At 36.7% G+C, this 21,266-nt stretch overlaps 1 protein-coding gene across 1 annotated transcript in view; it reads left to right on the forward strand.

Annotated features, from left to right (window-relative positions):
- VAV3 (vav guanine nucleotide exchange factor 3) overlaps positions 1-21,266 on the forward strand; it is a 365,289-nt gene that overhangs the window by 168,825 nt on the left and 175,198 nt on the right. The window contains exons 5-12 of the mRNA XM_081308329.1: positions 211-319; positions 1,995-2,087; positions 4,722-4,790; positions 6,608-6,711; positions 7,913-8,012; positions 12,267-12,362; positions 16,096-16,164; positions 17,762-17,848. Of these exons, the coding sequence (XP_081164455.1) occupies positions 211-319; positions 1,995-2,087; positions 4,722-4,790; positions 6,608-6,711; positions 7,913-8,012; positions 12,267-12,362; positions 16,096-16,164; positions 17,762-17,848 (727 nt within the window). The remainder of the gene's footprint in view (positions 1-210; positions 320-1,994; positions 2,088-4,721; positions 4,791-6,607; positions 6,712-7,912; positions 8,013-12,266; positions 12,363-16,095; positions 16,165-17,761; positions 17,849-21,266) is intronic.

The raw sequence follows: 21,266 nt of genomic DNA on the forward strand, positions 1-21,266 counted from the left end.
GAATTCTGTTGTCATCATTCTTGTTAGCAGGGACCAAGCTCTAATGTGAGCCTTTTGAGTCTTTCCACTGATTCCATTTTTCTCTCTGCATTTTATACTAAAACCAGTAGAAAACTTTTAATCTATTTTTTTTTCCCCAGTAGGCTATTTCTAGCTATTGCATTTACTGCATAATGGAAAATGACCTTTACGCGGTGTCCTTTGTTTTAGTGAAACCCGAGTACAAGATGAAGAAGATCTCTATGACTGTGTTTATGGGGAAGATGAAGGTGGAGAAGTCTATGAGGACTTAATGAAAGCAGAGGAAGCCCATCAAGCTGTAGGATTTTTACTTGTTTCTTAAATTACTCTTGAGTGTTTTATTAGGAAAGTGATTACTTGTAAGACTAAGTAATGTAATTATTATGTAACCTCTGCTGGAATTTTCTTTGTTTGTTTTAACTTCCTTATAAGTAGGCGATTGTGTAACTATAAAACCTATCTATGTAACTGTGACTTATTCCTGCATTTGGAGCCATAAGCATGACATTTTATTGCTCATAATAACCGTAGGAGATCTTTAGTCTAATCCTTTCATTTTACCAGTAAAGAAGCCAAGTCTGAGAGGTAAATGACATGCCAGTCAGCTACATAATGGCACAGTCGCAATAGAAAGTAATTTCAGTGAATCATGAAATTATACTGTTATGAAAGTAAATCTTCTCTTACAAAGCAGGTAAATTTTTTCCTTTAAATTTAATGTAAGATAAAATATATGTTAAAGGATATTTCTTCCCATTTGTTAGGTTGTATTGTGAGGTATCTTCCCCTTTTGTTTCATTATAAATGTCCTTGCTTTCTTATACTACTTTGTAAACTTAGTTATAGATACTGTCATGCCCGGTGTATCTGGACCCTCAAAGTTTTATCTGCCCTGACTCTATCTAGAACACTCAAGTAAGAATTTCTTTGAGTTATCTTTGAGTTATCATTTGAGATTTTAACAAGTCAGTTACTTAGGCTTTTATTAACACTCAGTTGTTTGCTCTGGCCTATTGCACAGGGCTGGTGGGCTGCCCAGAGCCTCACTGGGGAGCTTCTGTGGGGTGGAGACAAGTCACCAGGCCTATGTTCGGGAAATATAAAAATGTGTGTTTTAACTCACTGCAGGAGTGGATGCCACCTCTAGTTCATTTCCAGAGTAATTTTAGGTCACAGTATCATCTGTACCTACTGTAATTATTAACTGCTTTGGTGCCAGCAGATTCTTCAGTGACACCCCTGGGGACAGTCATCCCTCACCTGACAGTGCTGTGTGGTTTATATGGGACAGGGTTAACAGGAGTAATAATTTAGATGTTTAGGGTCCTTCTTAAGTGCCTGGCAAAGCTCCAAGTGCTTCACATCATTTATCTCATTAGAACTCCCTGTAATTTTCTCTATTTTACAAAAGAGAAAACAGAGCCACAGAGAAATTTGTAACTTGTTCAGAGTTATAAAGCTAATAACAATAAAACTGGTATTTGAACCTAATTCCATCTTATCCCCAAATCTTTGATCTTAGTACTGTGCTCTGCCAACTTTAATCCTAAACACTTAGTAAAAGAGCCAAGCACTAAGATGTTAATGCTTGGAAGAAATATTTGAAGGTTTTACTTACTAAATATCTTTTAAGTATTTTTATATTTATTTCTGTAGCACATGTGAAATATGCTGTGTATTAAAGGAACTCTTATACCGTTTCCAGATTCATTAACATTTTTAATGAAAGAGATGTGTTAATTTGAAGAGAATGTCTAAATTCAGAGACTTATTTTTAATCACCTAGAACTTTTTCATTTACATTGTTTAAAATTAAACACACCAAACGTGTCGCGAATATAGTTAAGTACGTCTTTCAGTTGTGTGTTTTATTAGATGGAAATGCAATGATTTTCATCTCTTTGTATCTGCTACCAGATAGATTTATACATGTGTTTGATTAAGTAATTTTATTTTTATCATTTTAACTGCAGAAATGTCCAGAAAATGATATACGAAGCTGTTGCCTAGCAGAGATTAAGCAGACAGAAGAAAAATATACAGAAACCTTGGAGTCAATAGAAAAGGTAAGTCATCGGGTACCGATGCTGAAATGCTGCCTCACACAGTTACCACCTGAGCCCCTCAGTTTCCACTGAGCCTGTGAGTGTGCATTTCCAATTCTCAGTTGTACTTTGCATTAAAGCCAGGCACAGGAGGACAAATATCACCTGAAGTCACTCTCAGTAGGATCTAGAAACACTGAATGCAAAGAAGTGGAGTAGAGCAGTGTTGTCCAGAGGCTTAGGTGGCTGGGGTGGGAGGAGATAGGGTGATGTTGGTCAAAGGAAGTAGAATTACAGTTAGATAGGAGGAGTATCTTAAAAACTGTGTCCAGAATAGGCAAAAACAGAGAAAGAAAGTAGTTAAGTAATTGTCTGGGGCTGCATGGTGTTGGTAATAGGCATAGGTGGTGAGAGACAGGACAGGGTAGAGAAGAAGATATTAATGGATACAGAATTTCTCTTTTGGCTGATAAAAGTGTTCCACAATTGATTGTGGTCATGTTTGCACAACTGTGTGAACATACTAATAAACGTTGGGCTGTATGCTTTAAATGGGTGGATTGTATAATATGTAAATTATGTCTCAATAAAGCACTTTTAAAAAAGGAAAAAGGAAAAATATCAAAGCAGATTATTCATTCCATAGATTTGTTGATTTCTTTATATCTGAGAGGCACTGTTTTAGGAACTGAGGCTGTAGCAGTCAACCTGACAGGACTCTGGCACTTTCTGTCTCATGGTTTAGAATGAAAGCACATAAGGATGGTAAGTTCTCTCAAGAGAAACAAGTTGGGGGAAAGGGGAGAATGTGGAGAGAAGGAAGGTAGAGAGAATGATAATGGAATGTCTTTGTGATGAGATGGTGTGTTTAAACTGAGAGCCAGTGCATTGAAGGCACAAGCCATGCACATGTGCAGGGATGAGAGTTCTAGGAGAGAGACCCTCAGGTGGGAGAGTGTTCAGACTGTGCTTCAGGGAACAGCAGCAGTCCATCAGGGCTGGAACAGAATGAGCAAAGGGGAGTGCATGGTTCAGAGAGCAGCCTATATGGGGACAAAAGCTAGGACATTTTAAGCAGATGTGATACAATAGCAGTTAAAATCTTGAACATCTCATTTTGGCTCTTGTGAACAAGGGCTGGAAGTGAGAGAAAAATTAGATGCATGTTGTAATTTTCATGATGACAGAAAATGGTGGTATTGATAGAAGTGGCAAGCGATATTCAGATTCAGAAGGTAATTTAAAAGTAGAGTCTCCTGGATTGGGTGATGGATTAGGCAAAAGGATGTGAAGAAAGAGAGGGATCAAGGATGACTACTAGGTTTGGCTTGAGCCAGTGCATGAATGGTGAAGATGCTTACTGAGATGGGGAAGGAAGTGTTGAGGATCGTGAATCTGTGGAAAATACTAAATTTGTGATACCTCTTGGACTTCTGGTGGGGTATATTGAGGAACATGTGAGTCTGGCAGTAATGGGAATGTTGAACTGATGAACACATTGGGCCTTTATCATCACACAGTGAAATTTAAGGCTGTGGAACTAAGTGAGATTACTCCAGGGGATGCATGCTCTAAGGGAGAAGGTTTGAGGCCACTCCTGCTGACTCTCACATTTAGAGGTTAGGAAAATGAGAACCAGGAAGAAAGGTTTAGGTTTAGGAAAAGATAAAGGTATGGAAGGGTTGTTGAGGACAGTGAGAGATTAAATCGACCAGGGTTTTTTAACTGGACTGTGTAGCATTATAGGAGCCATAGAATTTCATGGTCATATTTAAAATTAGACTATCACTCTAGTTCATGCTTAATTTGTTAGATATAGGTACAAAAGTCAGGGTTTGGTTTTCTAGAAAAGCACAATGGAAGAAAAGATGAAAAGCAAGTATGCAGAGAAATAACTCTGATGATGGTTTGTGATTATAAAGTGGGTAGGGAGGAAAGTGGGGACATGAGGGATATGGACATCCAGTGGATTAGTAGACCCTGTGGGGCTGAACAATTTCTTGTTACAGTAGGAGGTAGGGGTTCGAGAGGTGAGTTCCTGAAATTAACCTATAAAGCATGTATGTTATTTGATAAAAACACGGTGTTCAGGTATGACCATGAGATTTGGGAGCTGAGCTAGACTGGAGCATAAGATTATTAGAGGCCAATAATCTTGTGTTGTGAGTAAGATTAGAGGCTTGGCTGTTGGGAGGATCATCTGCACAGATTCTGAGATTGCCAAGGATGAAAAAGGTATGGCAGACCTGGAACTAAAATTCTCACATATTGGGGGGAAAGTGATGTACAAATTGCATAAACAGATTATTGATCTCAAATGTCTATAATCTTTTACAAAGTGTGTTTTGGGGATGTTTTATATAAGTCCTCAAATGTATCTCCAGTGTCATTGTTTACCAACTTGGCCAATGTGTTCTTTCTTCTCAGAGTACTTACTGTCTAAACCTTTTATTAATGTACTTCAAATATGATAGCTTGTATTTATTTCTTTATATCTCAAGCATAAAACCTTTAAGAGAATAATTTCTACTTTTTTGGTATTTATAATGCTGATTAACAAATGAATTCAATAATTTTTGTTTGTTGATTAAAAACTCGTTATATTGATTAGGGCAAGTTAAGGGTAATTATTGCTTCCCTCTTCTCTCCTGGTAGTATTTCATGGCACCACTGAAGAGATTTCTTACACCAGCAGAATTTGATTCAGTATTCATCAACATTCCTGTAAGTAAAAATATGATAGCTAAAATTGTGATGCACTTCTGTAAAATCCTCATTTTCTCAGTAGGCTCCAGATTCCTATTATAACACTCTCCTGTGTTCTCTAAGAATTTTGACCCTATTTTTGCTTCCCAAGTTTTTGTGCCCTTACTTTCTTGAAAAACTGATATGTCATATCTTTAGTCAAAATGCATGTAGGAACACGAATGGAAAAATAAGATTCATGTGTTCTTTCTAACTGTCACAAGGAGGTAGTTTGAGGTAATTAAATGATCCTTAGTACTACTCTGTGTCTTCTAGGGTTCTGTCCAGCCCACTCTTCTCTGCTCTAGTGCTCCTTTAGCTCCTAGGATGTCAGTTACCTCTACCTAACTCTCCTCCTCTACTTCCTTAGCCTCTGGACTTTGATGCTTCCAATGACTCTCACATCTGAAACAGCTTTCTTATAATTTAATGGACTATTTTAATGATAAAATGTGAAAATATTTTCTTCACATTTATGCATGCATTTCAAGTTTCAGGGCATCTTAGAATCCTAAAAGGATATTTGCTCAGAAATGTAGAATCAAAGGAAATCCTGCATCCAACGAAGTTCTGTCAGGCAAGATTCAGAATGTTAGACCTCTAGAACTTGCTTTTTAGTTCATATGTACACACACAGATGGGTGTACATGTGCACACGCACACACATGCAAGAGCTTCCATGTATAGGCTTTCTCATATCACATTAAAAAATCCCTTTTGAGTCTCTTATGTTCTGTGTTTCTGATCACCAGGTGATAAGTTCTGGCATGTTGTCCTTATCCCTGATTAAGACCAAATAAACACATCCTCATTGGCTTGTAACATTTTGAGCATTTTCTTTCAGTTTTATCAAACAAAGATCTGGCATAAAATAAACCACACAGAGTAGCAAACAGGGATCCTAATCCACTTACATGTGATCATTCTTAGAACCCATTGACAGTCCTCATCCTTAAGGCCTTACTGTGCTCCTCAACAACATGATAAGGCCAACATCCAGGTTTAATTATTGCCCTACTACAGAAAGAGCATTCTGTGGCATCTCTGTGTACTTCAAGGTCCAAAGGAAGAGATAAAGGGAAAATTGGTACCTTGACTCAAATTTCCTGTCTGTGACATGTGTTTACTGGCAGTTGAAAATTACTCGCTTATCAGGAAAAATGTAGAATTCTGTCTTTTGAGTTGCTTTAGTAAATTGTCTAGTACAATTCATTTGCTTCTTATTTATGCCATTAGTTGTCTGGTTTCAAGTAATTTAGTCTGATTATTGTTAACTTATCACCAGGACACCACTAATTGACCAGAGTACAAATCTACATTTCTATGTCCTAAGGACATGAATCATTACTTTATTCTGTCAATAAAACATTAAGTACTTGGGAAGTTTTATTTAAAAATTTGCAGCAATTATAAAAATGAAAAAGCTATACATATTTTTGTACAAGAAATAAATTATCCTTTAATAGCCAGTGGGATAATTTCTTTCTTCACAGGACACAGACATTTCTAGTCAGATCTGAAATTGCTATTTCCCATGCCTGTCTCTCTTTCCTTCTCTTCCTTTCTCCCTCCCCATTTCCCTTTTCTTCTCCCTCTTCTTCCTTTACCTCTTCCCCTTCTTCTCTCCCTCCTCCACCCTGCCTTCCTCCCTTCTAAATCTTCCTCTCTTCCCTAATGGTAGCAGGTTTATATATTGAGAACATTCAGCATATCCTGAGTGGCAAGTCCAGTATATTTGGGTATATTTTTGGTTCTGACTCTTACTCTTCTTTCCCATTGTTTTTTTTTTTTCTAAGGAACTTGTAAAAGTTCATCGGAACTTAATGCAAGAAATTCATGATTCCATTGTAAATAAAAATGACCAGAATTTGTATCAAGTTTTCATTAACTACAAGGAAAGGTAACTCTTGAATTTAAAACCTTGTCAGTATCAGTTTATAATTATGGTGAAGACTAGTATGAAAATGGCTAATAGCTATTAACTATAGTTGTTACAGTACTAGCTAGGTAGTATTAGGATATGGGACGGTTGATCTCAGGGTATTAGTTTGAGCTTTTTATGTATGTTAACTTTTGCATGGTAAACCAAAAGGCAGAGGTTCTTCCTCTGGCCTTGTCTCGACTAAATGATGTAATCTTGCACTAAGTCATTTTAACTCTCTGAGCCTCTTTTTTCCCAATTCATGAGCATCAGGGGCAGATTAACAGGAACCTAATGCTTCTTCCAACTCAAGTATTTTATGATTTTCTATTTTGGAGAATTAGCTTCAAAGTCAGTTTCTCTTTCTGAATTGAAACAAACAAAACAAAACTCCTGAATGATTCATAAGAATTGGAATATCAAGAAATTTTACTTAAAATGTAAATGTTCTCTCATTTAAGCAATACAGTTTCTAGTACTAAGAAATGGCTAATGAATTGCTTTGCATCAACATTTAGATAAATACCAACAATTTATTAGTAGTTTTTTTTTTCTGGCAGAGGGTTAAAAGAGACAATAAACCAAACAGTTTCTTTATAAAATATCTGTATTAGAGAGATGGCCTTCCTGGACAGACTCAGACTCTGAACAGTTTTGAGTTATCTCATAGTTCAGGCCTCTCATTTCCACTTTTTATATGATGTATGTTCCTTAATTAAAAAGTAGTAAGGAGTGGGAGGTTTATTAATGAGTGGAGTCATAGTGATTGCAGTGAGCTTACAATGGAAAAAATAAAATGGTTTTGAGAGTGAGTATACATTCCAAGTTTATCTCTAATAGCTTAACAATAAATTTTTAATTTTTTGAGGTATAAATATACACATCTACTCAAATGACATTAATTGTCATTAAGCCAGATCATAAAATCTACCTGATATAAAAATGTACATGGAATTAATCTTATTCAAATTTGGAATTAAAAATGAGTCTTTTTATTACTGTAAATATGAGTGACCTGCATTCTTTGTATATGTGTTATGTGTTAAAAAGGATTTCTACTGTTGCTTTGATTATCCTCAGCTGTGATTTTAAAGAGATGAAAAGTTATGCCCTCCCCCCCCTCCACCTGATTTTTTGCTTTTGTCTAACAGATTTCTTCCTCTCTCTTTTTCCTTTTCAGATTGGTTATTTATGGGCAGTACTGCAGTGGAGTGGAGTCAGCCATCTCTAATTTAGATTATATTTCTAAAACAAAAGAAGATGTCAGACTGAAATTAGAGGTGTCTATTTTTTCTTTTTTTCATGACATAAACTAAAATCAACTTAAAAGCAATGTATTCCTCTTCCTGACCAATGCAACACTACATTATTCCATGTATTCTAAATATAATTTCATGTCAATTTTATAAAATATTTAACAGATCGCTTTATAAAATAACAATGTGGTAGTAATAATAACGGGCAAAAATCTAACTTTTATGTTTCTGTGTTTTATATAATCTTCTTAGGTCTCCCTGACTTTGTGAGATGTGTACAATTAAGTTTCTCATTTTCCTAATAAGAAAGTTGAGGTTTGGAGAGATGATGAGTAATTTGCCAGCCTCACCTAGGTAGTAAGAGGTACAGGACGAATAAGATGATGTATGTGGATTTAAAAGCAGAGTTTAAGAAGGGCATAGATACTGTTTATAAGACAGAAGACAAACATAAATATGATAAGGCTGAGAGGACTGTGATAAGCTCTTCTTTGGAGGGTTCTAAGAGTAAGATGAGGCCACAGATTGTGGAAAGTTTATCTGCAGAGGCAACATGTGAGCTAGCTTCTTGAAGAGCGGGGTTGATTTTGGCAGTTGAAATTCCATAAGGGCATTCTGGAGGAGTTATGTGTCTTTATGGGAAGAGTGAGGAAAGTTTGAGATGTGGCCAGTTGATTGGGGGAAGTAGAGCACATGGTTACAAAAGAAAGAGTGGGAACTGATTTATGTTAAGTCATGGTTTTTGTACATCATGTATGTATTTTTCCACCAGAAGACTTTATACTTTAAAAGAGCTTTTGTAAAACAATTGTTACATAAATTATCATCTTAAATATATATCCTCCTTGTGTTTGATTTTCTTAAATTTCAGGTAAAGAAATGAGGTCAACTGTTATATGTCCATGTGTGGCTTTTTTGCTTCTTCAACATCCCCTTTCCTCTTTTGAGTTGAGTTTGTCAGTGAGGTCCAATGACAAATGGGAAAAAGGCAGACGATTTTCAAATCAGAACCCTGTCACTATTTTGGTAGATCCAGCAAAATTTCATAATTCTCAACTCTCACAAAGGAAACTATTGCTTAGGAAGTTTACACATTAGCAGGTCACCAAGTAACTGTCCTGAATCAATATCATAGATCTTTTTTTCTTTGCCTCTTAGTGTCCCTTGATGATGTTGACCTTTATGGCTGGAGATAGGTTAATCACTGCTCAACAGTATTCTTGCAAGACTGTTAATGCGAAAGATTCTTGCTCCTCTTTAGAAAATAGAGACTCATAAAGTTTAGTGATAAGCCAGCTTGATACGAATTAAAATATCATAATAAAACAAAACTTTACAACTGATATAAGTAGTTTCTAGCAGAGCAGCTATTAGTTTTTTAAATTTTAAATAAAGATACAAAATTGTGGTTCAAGATAGGAGTCAGCGGGTTGTCAATCAAACTTCCATTATCTTCTCAGTCTTGTCTGATTGCCTGCTCTTCTTCTTTCAGATTCAGTGTCAAAGTCCTGCCCACTGACCACACTCTGGGTCTCTAGGTGAAGTCTCTATCAGTCTTAGAGAAGAAGTGGGTTTCAGACAGAGTGTGAAATGCTCAGGGGCAGGTGGTGTCAATTGTCCTTTCTGGGCCCTACTGCCCTTCATGTGACCATTGGCCTGATTTGGAAGTGTTTAATCAGATGCTGTACCACTTCAACAAGTCCTCTGTTGGAGTTGCCTTCTGCAGGCCCCAGCATGACAGACGAAAAGCTGCCTTGTTCTTAGTGTCGCTGACTTCTTCCTGTCTTCTGCTTTGTGGTTATTTTTGTTCTTATTGATTTTTTTTTTTTGGTAGTTTTCTTCTCTACTTTGGAACCAAAATAACTTGGGGTAAAAGGTGATGGAGTCTCTTTAGCTTTCCCTATGAGGCCTGAACCTGATTCCTTTTTATTTTCCTTCCAATTAAAATTGACTTTAGGCTATGTAAGTGAGTAGATACTATTTCTATCCTTTATTTGCTTTCAATAAAAATGTCTACACTTTATTTACTTTCAGTATCAATAAGCATTTTATACCTCATTCTCCAGCCCCTAGTTGTAGCTCATGCCAGTAATATTGTTATTTTTACTTCTTGAACCCATGCCATAGAATTTTTTTTAATATTTATTTTTTTTTAGTTTTAGGTGGACACAATATCTTTTCTTTTATCTTTATGTGGTGTTGAGGATCGAACCCAGTGCCTCGCGCATGCCAGGCGAGTGCGCTACCACTTGAGCCACATCCTCAGCCCTATGCCATAGAATTTAAAGGAACTAATTTTCCCCTAACAGTTTTAAACTAACATCCATAACATAGTGGCTTTTAAATGTGTAACTTTCTGCTCCTAACACTGTTGCAATGGCATAATATATGACCTGTGAGTTGCAGCATCCATTCCAAGCAGCTTAAAATGTAGTTGGGGAGAGAAAACCTACCCATTGTAAAAACAGTTATTCTCCTGTTTGACACCCATGATTCAGAACTCTCTATAAGAAAGTAAGAAATGAGTTGAAATTGTTATTGTTCTGTGTTACTCAGTTTCATATCACTATAACCAAAATGCTTGCCTATAATTGGTTGGAGGAAGAAAAGTCTATTTGGACTCATAATTTTAGATATCTCAGTCCATGGTTGGTTGACTCCATTGCTCTAGACTTGATGTGAGGCAGACCATCATGCTGGAAGAGCATGGTGGGGGAGCATTGCTCAGTTCACGGCAGCCAGGAAGCAGAGAGATGGGAGCCAGGGACAAGATATAGTCCCAAGTACCTATCCCCAGTGACCTATCTCCTCCAGCCTTGCCCAGCTGCCTACAGTTACTACCCAGTAGTCCATTCAGATTATTATTTCAACCCAATTGATTAATCCAATGATGAGGTTACAGCTCTCATAATACCTCTGAACATTAATGCATTGCCTAACTCATGATCTTTTTGGGAGGACACTCGTAGATCCAAATCATAACATCTTCCAGTAAATTACAATAATTGATAAAACACAAGCTAACATGTTGGGAAATTGTTTCCGTTTATTTTGCTAAGATTTATAGTCAAACACACTCAGTAAGCCACTATGGTTATTGGAATTAATGGTGTTTGCTCTATGGCTCCTGGTAATACATCTTCCAATGTTCTAAGAAAGCTAAGTGTGGGCAAACGGGGAACATGTCAGCAAGCAAGTATTTCTTAACATAACTCCTTCCATGTACTGAAAAAGTCTTTGAAATAGGTTGTGCAGTCGCATGAGGATTTTGGATTTATGTGGTGGTTCACTACTAATGATGTTTTTGTAACTTTATTTTTAATGACACCACAGGTATGTGATAAATGGTAAAATCAGAAAAGTAACTTGTCCAAGGCCACACAACCAAAAGTTACCAAGCCTTGGCCTGAATTCATGCTTTGCCATCTCAAATTCAAAGCATTTTTCTTCGCATCAGAATTACTCTCAAAAGGGAATAAGGGAGTAAATGCTATTTTTAAATAAACTTCAAAGAAATACTAATGTGAGATTAAGAAGATAAAATCTGAGGCTTTTAAAAACATTGAGTTAATAGGCTTATAGATTCACAAATTTTCAGGCTCCTGGTAATACATCTTCCAATGCATTCTCAAATATTCTCTTTCATTCAGTTCAATAAATGTTTATTAAGCAAATACTGGATGCTGATAGATGTAAAGGACATATGAAAGGTTTAAAGGATATGTTGGGGAAGACACATGTAAATATAAATATAATTTATATAACTGTATATTTATAAATTTATATAATTATGGAGATTATATATAATCTCATATATATATATAAATATATAAAATTAAGTGGCCCACAGGCGTACATAGAGAAAGGTGGAGGAAGGGAAAGAGAAAATACAATTTTGATTGGGACTATTCCTAAAGACCTAGAAGCATAGTTCTTAAAGAGGATGACGAGTGACTTGTTCTTGATGTCTCCCACTGGGGGAGACTGGCAGAAGTAGAGCTATGAGGGTAAACTGAAGAAGATCCTGGAGATATATGATTTTGCACTAGAAAAAATAATATGCATTAATAAAATAGTTCTCTTTGAGTCATATTTGATTTGAAATACTATAAGTTCTGTTTGTTTTTAAAAGCTACCTTGTATTATTTAGAGAGGAGGATTATTTAAAAAAAGCAAAATATTTAGAGTATAATGGTCCTTCTTATAGACTCTGCAGCTTTTAATGTTTAAGACTTCCCTTGAGAAAACTAACAGCAATTTTAAAAAACGTTTCCTTAGGAATGTTCCAAAAGAGCAAATAATGGGAAATTTACTCTTCGAGATTTGCTTGTGGTTCCTATGCAACGTGTTTTAAAGTATCACCTTCTTCTCCAGGTATGTAACTGAAAACTGCTTATTGCTCATTTATTTGTTCAAAAGATATTTAAAAAGCATCAGCTGTGTTTTGGCTGTCTTTCCTTAAAGTTTTAAATTATTGTATGGCTAAGTGGGAAATGTTCAGAATAACTGGACAATTTTTTTTTTTTTTTTTGGTGGTGCTGGGGTTTGAACCCAGGGCCTTGTGCATTTGAGGCAAGCACTCTACCAACTGAGCTCTATCCCCAGCCCATAATTGGACATTTTTAAAAATTATTTATTCTTTTTATATATACATGATGGTAGAGTGTATTTTGACATATGCATACATGGAGTATATCTTCCCATTTTTGTGGCTGTGCATGATGTGGAGTTACACTGATTGTACATTCATGTATGAACATAGGAAAGTTATGTTTGATACATTCTACTGGGTATTTAGCTGGGCATTTTTAGCTGGGCATTTTTTCCTCCTTTCAGTAAAGATGATTTGGTATTTGCCACAAAGTTATAGTCTGTGTCCATCAAACAGGACAGGCTAAAAAAAAAAATGAGGCAAAACAAAAACAAAGATATGCCCTCTGCCAAGTCTTCTGTAGTTAGCAGTAATCATTTATTAGTGTTTCACTGCTTCTGAATTTGGGGAGATTAATCATATTAGACCCTTTGCAATGTAGCAAGTGTAAAAGGTTTGTGTCACATTCTGTATTGTTTTCTACTGTACTAAATTGTAATAAGACTACATTTATTTTGAAGTGATTCTTGTTATAACCCACAAAGCTTATGGTTTCCACGGTTAGTCTTCTAATGAGGGTGGAGAGTCTTATAAATTTAATTTGATAGCTATACCAGGAGACTCATCAGTTCTGCTCCAAAGAAATGTCTTACTGTATTAGTCTGTCAACTCTGCTGATGCTTGTGAAATGTCATTTTAAAAAGATCTACTACCTGTATGTGAAATATAATTTGGAGTCTGCTGTGCTTTGTACATCTTGTATATTAAATTTCTTGAACTGTAGCCACAAAATTATTAGTCATCTCTATTTTTGTTCTACTGAGAAATCAGAAAAATTCAAACCTTGATTATTCCTTAAAAATGCATTAAAACATTTATGAGACCTAAACTCAAAGCAACTTAATCAAATTGGTTTTTATGAAAAAATAATAAAGAAGACTCAGGCAATCAGTTTCCAAAGCATCATGGAACTAAAAACTTGTCTAGAATAAGATAATTTATTTTGTAACTTTGGTGTAGTCAAATATTGATTAAAGAATTTAGAAGGTTCAATTTTAAAGCATTATCTATTTTGGTCCTTATATGGTTTTACACAGACTTATAGAACTATGAAATTATACTTTTTTGAAATCCAGTAAACTTCTCTCCTTAGTTTCTCTTGGTTTGCTTTGTATTTAAATTTTTAAGTGTATATTTAGTTCCATGATCAACTTTTAAATTATGAAAAGTTTGGCCGGGCATGGTGGCACATGACTGTAATCCCAGTGGCTCAGGAGACTGAAACAGGAGGATCATGAGTTCAAAGCCAGCCTCAGCAACTTATCAAGGCCATAAGATGCTTAGAAACCCTGTTTCTAAGTAAATGTATAAAAGGGCTTGGGATGTGTTTCCCTGCTTGACTGCCCTTGGGTTCAATCCTTTGTATCCCCCCAAAAATAATTATGATAGGTTTTGTTTTGTGTAATATATATAGATTTTTATTTAATAGAATAAAAATGGAAATAAAGGGATAGAATTTTGACACATTTTTATACTGAGCAGATTCTCTATATATAAGCTGAAGCACTACTGGCATTGAATTCATAAAAGATTTTTGTGTGGTTCCCTGTGCCAGACACAGCATCGGGCACTTACGACATGACAGGTCCTATGCACTGATAAGCTCACCCTTTAGAAGGAAAGCATGAAATGTGATCTGCCCAGGAACACAGTATGATAGACATACAGATTATTATGCCTGAGAAGGCCAGGGAGCTCGGTAGAGACCAGCTTCCCAGAGGAGTGATTGTTGAGTTGGGCTTTGAAGGAAGAGCAAGAGTTGGACAGGTGGATCAAAGAGGAAGAGCTTTTGAAAGAGAGAAAATAATAATTCTTTTGGGATTAAGTATCAGAACATATTTTGAGAATTACAGTTAATTGAGTATGAATAGAATATGGGTTGTTTGGAAGTGAAGGGAGAGAAGTTGAAGAAGGTGTGCAGGATGGAGACCATGGAGTCTGACTGGGAGGTCTGAATGACAATCAAAGCACTTGTGGGGCATCATAGAAGGCTAAATAGGGTGGAAGTGTGATCTCCTGGGGTCCTAACTCTGAGGCCAATGGAGGGAATTGATGGTCCTGTGGAAAGACTACAAATCAGAAGATAGGTCAGAGCCCCATTCTACTTACCCATTTGAGAAAGGGCAAGGGAGTGGCAGGGAGGATGGTTTCCAGGGCAGGGTCAAAGCTAACATCAGTAAGACATGGACAGAGGCACAGAAGGAGTCTGGGACACATTCTAGGTTTGGCCTATGTGATTAAATGGATGAAGATGCCATTATTCAATAATAACAAATGCAGGAACAAGAATAGGGTTCTGGGTAAGGGTGGGTTCCATGTGGGGCATGTTGGATTTGAGGTGCCTGTAATCTATTCAGTTAGAACTGTTTAGATGGATGTGAGTCTGGGACTCAGGCTTGAGTTCTGGGTTGAGAGTATGTATTTGAGAGTGAACCTCAATAGGAGATGTTGACAGTCTGACTGTGATTGTGATAGAATTGTAGACTGTGTATGTTATAGTCAGCTTTTTCAAAGCTGTGGCTAAAACACTGAACCAGAACAAGTGTAGAGGAGGAAAGTTTATTTGGGGACTTACGATTTCAGAAGTCTAAATCCATAGATAGCCAACTTCATTCCCTAGGGGCTCCAGGAGAGGCTGAACATCATGGAGGAAGAGTCTGGGAGAGGGAAGCAACTTATAGATGATCAGGAAACAGAGAGAGAGACTTCACTTGTCAGATACAAATATATGCCCCAAAGCCACACTCCCAGTGCTCTACCTCCTCCAGCCACACCCCACCTGCCTTTAGTTACCACTCAGTCCCATCAGGTGATGAATTCAGTGATTGGGTTAAGGCTGTCATAACCCAGACATTTCCTCTCTGAACACTCTTGCTTTATCCACGTGTGAACTTTTAGGAGACCCCTCACATCCAAATCATAATAATGTAAAATAAGAATGAGAGGGACCTTGGGTAAAGATCCAGGGAGCAATAACTTTCTAAGATACAGTTAACAAAAGAAGTAACTGAGGACTGGGGAATTGGCAGAAATAGAGGATTTATGAAAATGATATCAGCAGTAACAATAAACAGAACATGCTGATGTCTGTGAAATGAAGGGAGATGTGGTCCTCAAAACCAGCAGCTAGAGAGAATCCATGTATGATAGTGAGTAAAAAGGTGTCAATGAAGTTAGCCATTAGGAACTCTTACATGTTGGGGAAGCAGCATCTGGTGGCGGGGTATAGAATTCAGCTTGGTCTTTGAAAAGAAGATGCATCCAAGCATGTTTCCTGCTCTTTTGATGTCTACCGGGTCTTCTTGCAGTTGGAAATTTTTTTGTGAAAATAAAGCCTCATTACATAAAATGTATCACATTATGGAGAGAATAATGATAATAATGATTTATTTTTTTAAAAAAATTTTCTTATGTGTTAGTTTTGATTTGATGTATTAAACCATTTCTTCCAAATAGGAACTTGTCAAACATACCACTGATCCCATTGAGAAAGCAAATCTGAAACTGGCTCTTGATGCTATGAAGGTAAAGCAAATGTATCTGTCACTTGTTTATAATTTTTAAACAATAGTATTCAGACTACTAACATGTATATATGATATGCTAATACATTATAATATGCATTTATTTATCTACCAAAATAGACTTGCATGGATTTGATGTAGGACAAGAACGTTTAACATCAAGAGATGTATTAAAATAACTCTTGAAGTTTGCTAACTTTCATAACTGCCAGAGTGCCTTGATATAATGGTTTTTGTTCCGTGTTCTTTTATGGTTGCTAATAGAAAACTGTTGGCTTGTGTAAACATCAGGTCAACTGTGGGCTTCTGGAACACCATTGTGGCTCATTTTCCTCAGATGACAGGATCAACCAGGTTTACTCTTTTGGATGCCGGTGAACTTTACAAGTGAATTTCAAGTTTGGGCTTTTGTTTTCAATTAAGTCTGAAATTTAAGAAATACAGGTAGATAAAAGCAGATTTTTTGAACGTATTGGAACTATGTAAAATCCCAATTTCCATGTTATGCTGAAGGAAATAATATCTGCCCCTCATTTAAAACAAGCAAATATTTGTTCTTAAAAACAAAATGAGAATGTGACAGAACTGCTCAGAACTATGTATAGCTACTCATTGTGTCTTTGTACTAGTTTCAGTGTCAGCTTTGATGTTTCATTCCTTTTAGTTCCACTATCAGGAAATATCACAATTATTATTACAAAAAAGATTCTACCAAGTTTCCTATCTTTGAAGAAGTTGTATATGCCTACATTGTAAGAAAAGTCAGATTTCTGTTGAGAACAAAGTTAGGAACTGCTTTTTGAGGGTTGATTCCTACTGTTGCAGATGAATTTAAGAGGGGAGAGAAAAAAGAGAAAGAGCTCACAAAACAGGAAAATCTGGAGCACATGTAATAAAAATAGCTGGTTACAGTATGGGGAGATTAGCTAATGTTTCCTCAAATATAAGAAAAGCCATTTTAAAATAGGTGAAGGCCATGGAGAAACATGGCTAGTGTTTTTTGTTCACTTTGTTTCATTTTGTTGTTGTTGTTGTTGTTGTTGTTCTGTTTAGTTCCTCAGCTCTCCTTTATTTCTTCTTTATTAACTCTTTAAAATTGAGCCAGCCTGCTTGACTGAATGCTCTCAGGAACTAACAAGACATTAACTGGTTGCAGAAAATGGTCTCCCTTAGGTTCACTGTATAACTTTTTTTTCTCCCTGCAAATCCTTCACTGTTTCCCTTGTTCTAACCTGAGTAAAAATATAATTCTATCAAGGTCAGGCATTACTGTGCTCGGAATTGACATTCTTCTGACCTAGTTTCTTTTGGGTTGCTCTGCATAGCAGCATATTTTGTTTGTTTGGGTTTTTTAAGGCAGCAGCATCCTGACTCTTCTCTGGGGTGTGGTAAATGACAACTCTTCAGTCTTCCAGCTGTCCTGACATTTCACAATTGCCTTTGAGATGCAGCTTTGATTGATTGGGTCTTCATTTTATTGTCATTGCAGAGTAATGGTGGTTACATTTACCCCTAATGGAATTAATGATGTGTTTTCTTTCAAAGCGGTTTGCATCTCTCCTCTAATCTTAGTGTGCCTTCTTGTCTTCATTCTTTAGGACTTGGCACAATATGTGAATGAAGTGAAAAGAGATAATGAGACCCTTCGTGAAATTAAACAGTTTCAGCTATCTATAGAAAATTTGGTATGTAATTATCCTTCCATCCAGCTTCCCCCCCCCCCCCCCAGTTTGGGGACTTTTAAGAGCTGCAGTTGAAGACTAAAAGATAGTTTACCTTGAAGTTTCTGCTGTTGGAGTCCTGCTCCCTGCACCCCCCCCCCCCTTCCTCTGTTTGGCAGTTCATAGATATCTGGAGGCACCTGCTACTCCTGTTTTACTCCTCCTAATCCAGGGACTTTCTGTTCCAGCAGTCTGAATTCCAAGTACTGAAATCCACTGTTTCCTTTGCTCTTTATGCCCATGCATAGTCACAGCTGAGAGCAGCTCACTTGCTCATTTTACATATATTTTCTGGGTGACCACTGTGTGCCAGACTCTACCTTGCTCAGGGCATGACTATCACCATGAACAAGGGGTATCCTGATTGAGGAAGCAGTCAGAGAGGGTTTAAAAATGTCCCATTGAGGATGGTGTTTTGAGCTGGGTGCTGTAGCAGAGGGATCTAAGGGGAGTTTTTGCTTAATTCTTTGGAGTCATCACCACTTGAACTGGGACCTAAAAGATGATGAGCAGCCACAGGAGGATCTGGGGGGAGATCTACGTAGGCAGAAACCTTAGCAACTCAGATACTCAGAGGTGGGCAAGTGATAAAGGGTAAGGGTGGTTGGAAATCCAAAGTAAATTAAGAGTGGCCCTCGTGGTGACCAGGGGGGCTGGAAACAGCACAGCACAGCCCTAGGCCAAGGATGAGTTGAGATTTCACAGTGACAGCCAGGGGAAGCTGGTGCTAGGTTTCTGTCTGGTAGTGATTTACATTTCAAGAGGACCCTTTGTACTGGTAGCCCAGTCAGCAAGCTGTTAAAAGTGGTTTCCCTGAGAGAAGGGAGGCCTGGATTAACCTGGAGGGCAGTGCAAATAGAGAATAGATATAAGATACTTGTTTTAGAAGAGTAATTTTATGGCTTCCTTCTCCAAAACATCTTGAATCTACCTATTTGGGGACACCATTTACCTCCTACCCAATCCCAGGAGCCTTTACGTAGTTACTGTTCCAAAATGTGGATTTCTCAGTTCTCCCTCTTTGCCAAACTTGTAAAGATTTTCTGTTGCTTTCAATGTTCAATCAACATTCCTTAGCAGACATTTAAGGCCCTCAGTTGATCTGGACTTAAACTTATTTTCCTGAACTCAGATAATTGCCCACACATTTCCCATTATAGGTCTTGTGCTGTGTTTAACCATAGAATCTCCAGTTTGCCCTGCATTTGCATGATTCTGCCTTTGATCATAATCTTCTCAGAGCCTACCATGGCTCTCCCCATCAAATTCCTTGAAAGTCCAATCTAAAAAAAAAAAAAAAAAAAAAATCCCTTTCCCTATTCTCCCATTATTTGGTTCTCTTTGGAACTCTGCAGCATGTTGCCTGGATAGCTGCATATAAAATATAATAAAATATAATATTAAATTACTATCTTAACCATTTAAGTGCACACTTCTTTGGCATTAAATACATTTATCATGTTGGGCAACCATCACCACCATCCATCTCCAGAACTCTCTTCATCTTGCAAAATTGAAGCACTTTACTCATTAACCCCAAACTCCCAGTTCGCCCTCCCACCAGTCCCCACAACCAGTACTCTAATTTCTGTCTCTATAAGTTTGACTGCTTTGGGTACCTCAGATAAATGGACTTGTATAATATTTGTCCTTTGATGTTGGCTTATTTTACTCAGCATAATGTTTAGGGTCCATCCATATTGTAGCATGTGTCAAAATTTTCTTCTTAAAAAAAACTTTGTTCCTTTAAGGCTGATGATATAGGATGTGTATACCCCATGCTTTATTTATCTATGAGTCTCATTGATGAAAATTTGGGTCGCTTCCACCTTTCATCTATTATGAATAATACTGCTGTACATGGGTGTGCCAAGATCTATTCCAATGTCTACTGTCACTTCTTTTGTTTGCATACCCAAAATTAGAGTTTCTCTATTGTATGGTAATTTTGTACTTAATTTTCATTCCATTTTTCACAGAATCTACACCATTTTACATTCCTACTAGCAATTCACAAGTGTTTGAGTTTTTCCTTACCCTTGCCAGCATTTGTTAATTTTGTATTTGGGTTTATTTTTTTTTGGGGGGGGGGTTAAAAAACCACACACACACACACCTCTACGCACATCTACGCATATGTACGATATGTGTATAAATGATAGACATCCCATTGAGTGTGCAGTGATAGTTTATTGTGCTTCCACTTTGCATTTTCCAAATGATAAATTATGCAGAACATTTTTTTCATGTGTTTTTTTTTTTTTTTTTGTCATTTGTCTATCTTCTTTGGAGGTGGGTCCATTCAAATGCTTGCACCATTAGATTGCTTGGTTTTTGTCATTGAATTTGTAGGTGTTCTTTGTGTATACCCACACATCAATCTCTTATCTGAAAAACAATTTGCAAATACTTTCTTCTGTGGGTTGACTTTTCATTTTGTTTATAGTGTCCTTAATGCAAAAAAGTTTTAAATTTTGATGATATCCAATTTATCAGTCTTTTGTTGTTTGCATTTGGTATCATATCCAAAAAATCACTGCCAAATCTACTGTTATAAAGCTTTTCCTCAATTTTTGAAGACTTTTATAGTCTTTTTTTTGTAATGATTGTACTAATTTCTTTTTTTTAATTGTTGGTTGTTCAAAACATTACATAGTTCTTGATATATCATATTTCACACTTTGATTCAAGTGGGTTATGAACTCCCATTTTTACTCCGTATATAGATTGCAGAATCACATCAGTTACACTTCCATTGATTTACATATTGCCATACTAGTGTCTGTTGTATTCTGCTGCCTTTCCTATCCTCTACTATCCCCCCTCCCCTCCCCTCCCCTTTTCTCTCTCTACCCCCTCTACTGTAATTCATTTCTCCCCCTTGTATTATTTTTCCCTTTCCCCTCACTTCCTCTTGTATGTAATTTTGTATATTCTGTTGGTTCATGTGTCTGTCTTTTTGTTAGTGCCACATTGTTTTGATTATTGTAGCTTTGGAAAAAGTTTTATAATCAGAAGTGTGAAATATCTAGCCTTATTCTTTTTCAGGGTCACTTGAGATTCCATATGGATTTTAGAATGGAATTTTCAATTTCTGCAAAAAACATCATTGAGATTTTGATATGGAATATTTAATTTTCTACTGTTCTTGTAACTGTTAATCACACACTTATGCTCTTTATTACAATGGAATCTCCAGGTGTTAGTGATAAATTCAGCCAATTATTTTTTCAGTTGGCAAGTACAGTAAGTACTCATAATTACTTTTTAAAAGAATAATTTAATCGCCTGCCTCTGGAGAAATAGCTCATTATTTTTAATCATTAAGTCAAAACTTTTCATCTTTGAGATCTTAGCTCAAGAAAGTCAGTCCTGACTCTCT

Source organism: Spermophilus citellus (assembly GCF_964194105.1).
Source record: "Spermophilus citellus genome assembly, chromosome: 9".
Classification (NCBI taxonomy): Eukaryota; Metazoa; Chordata; class Mammalia; order Rodentia; family Sciuridae; genus Spermophilus; species Spermophilus citellus.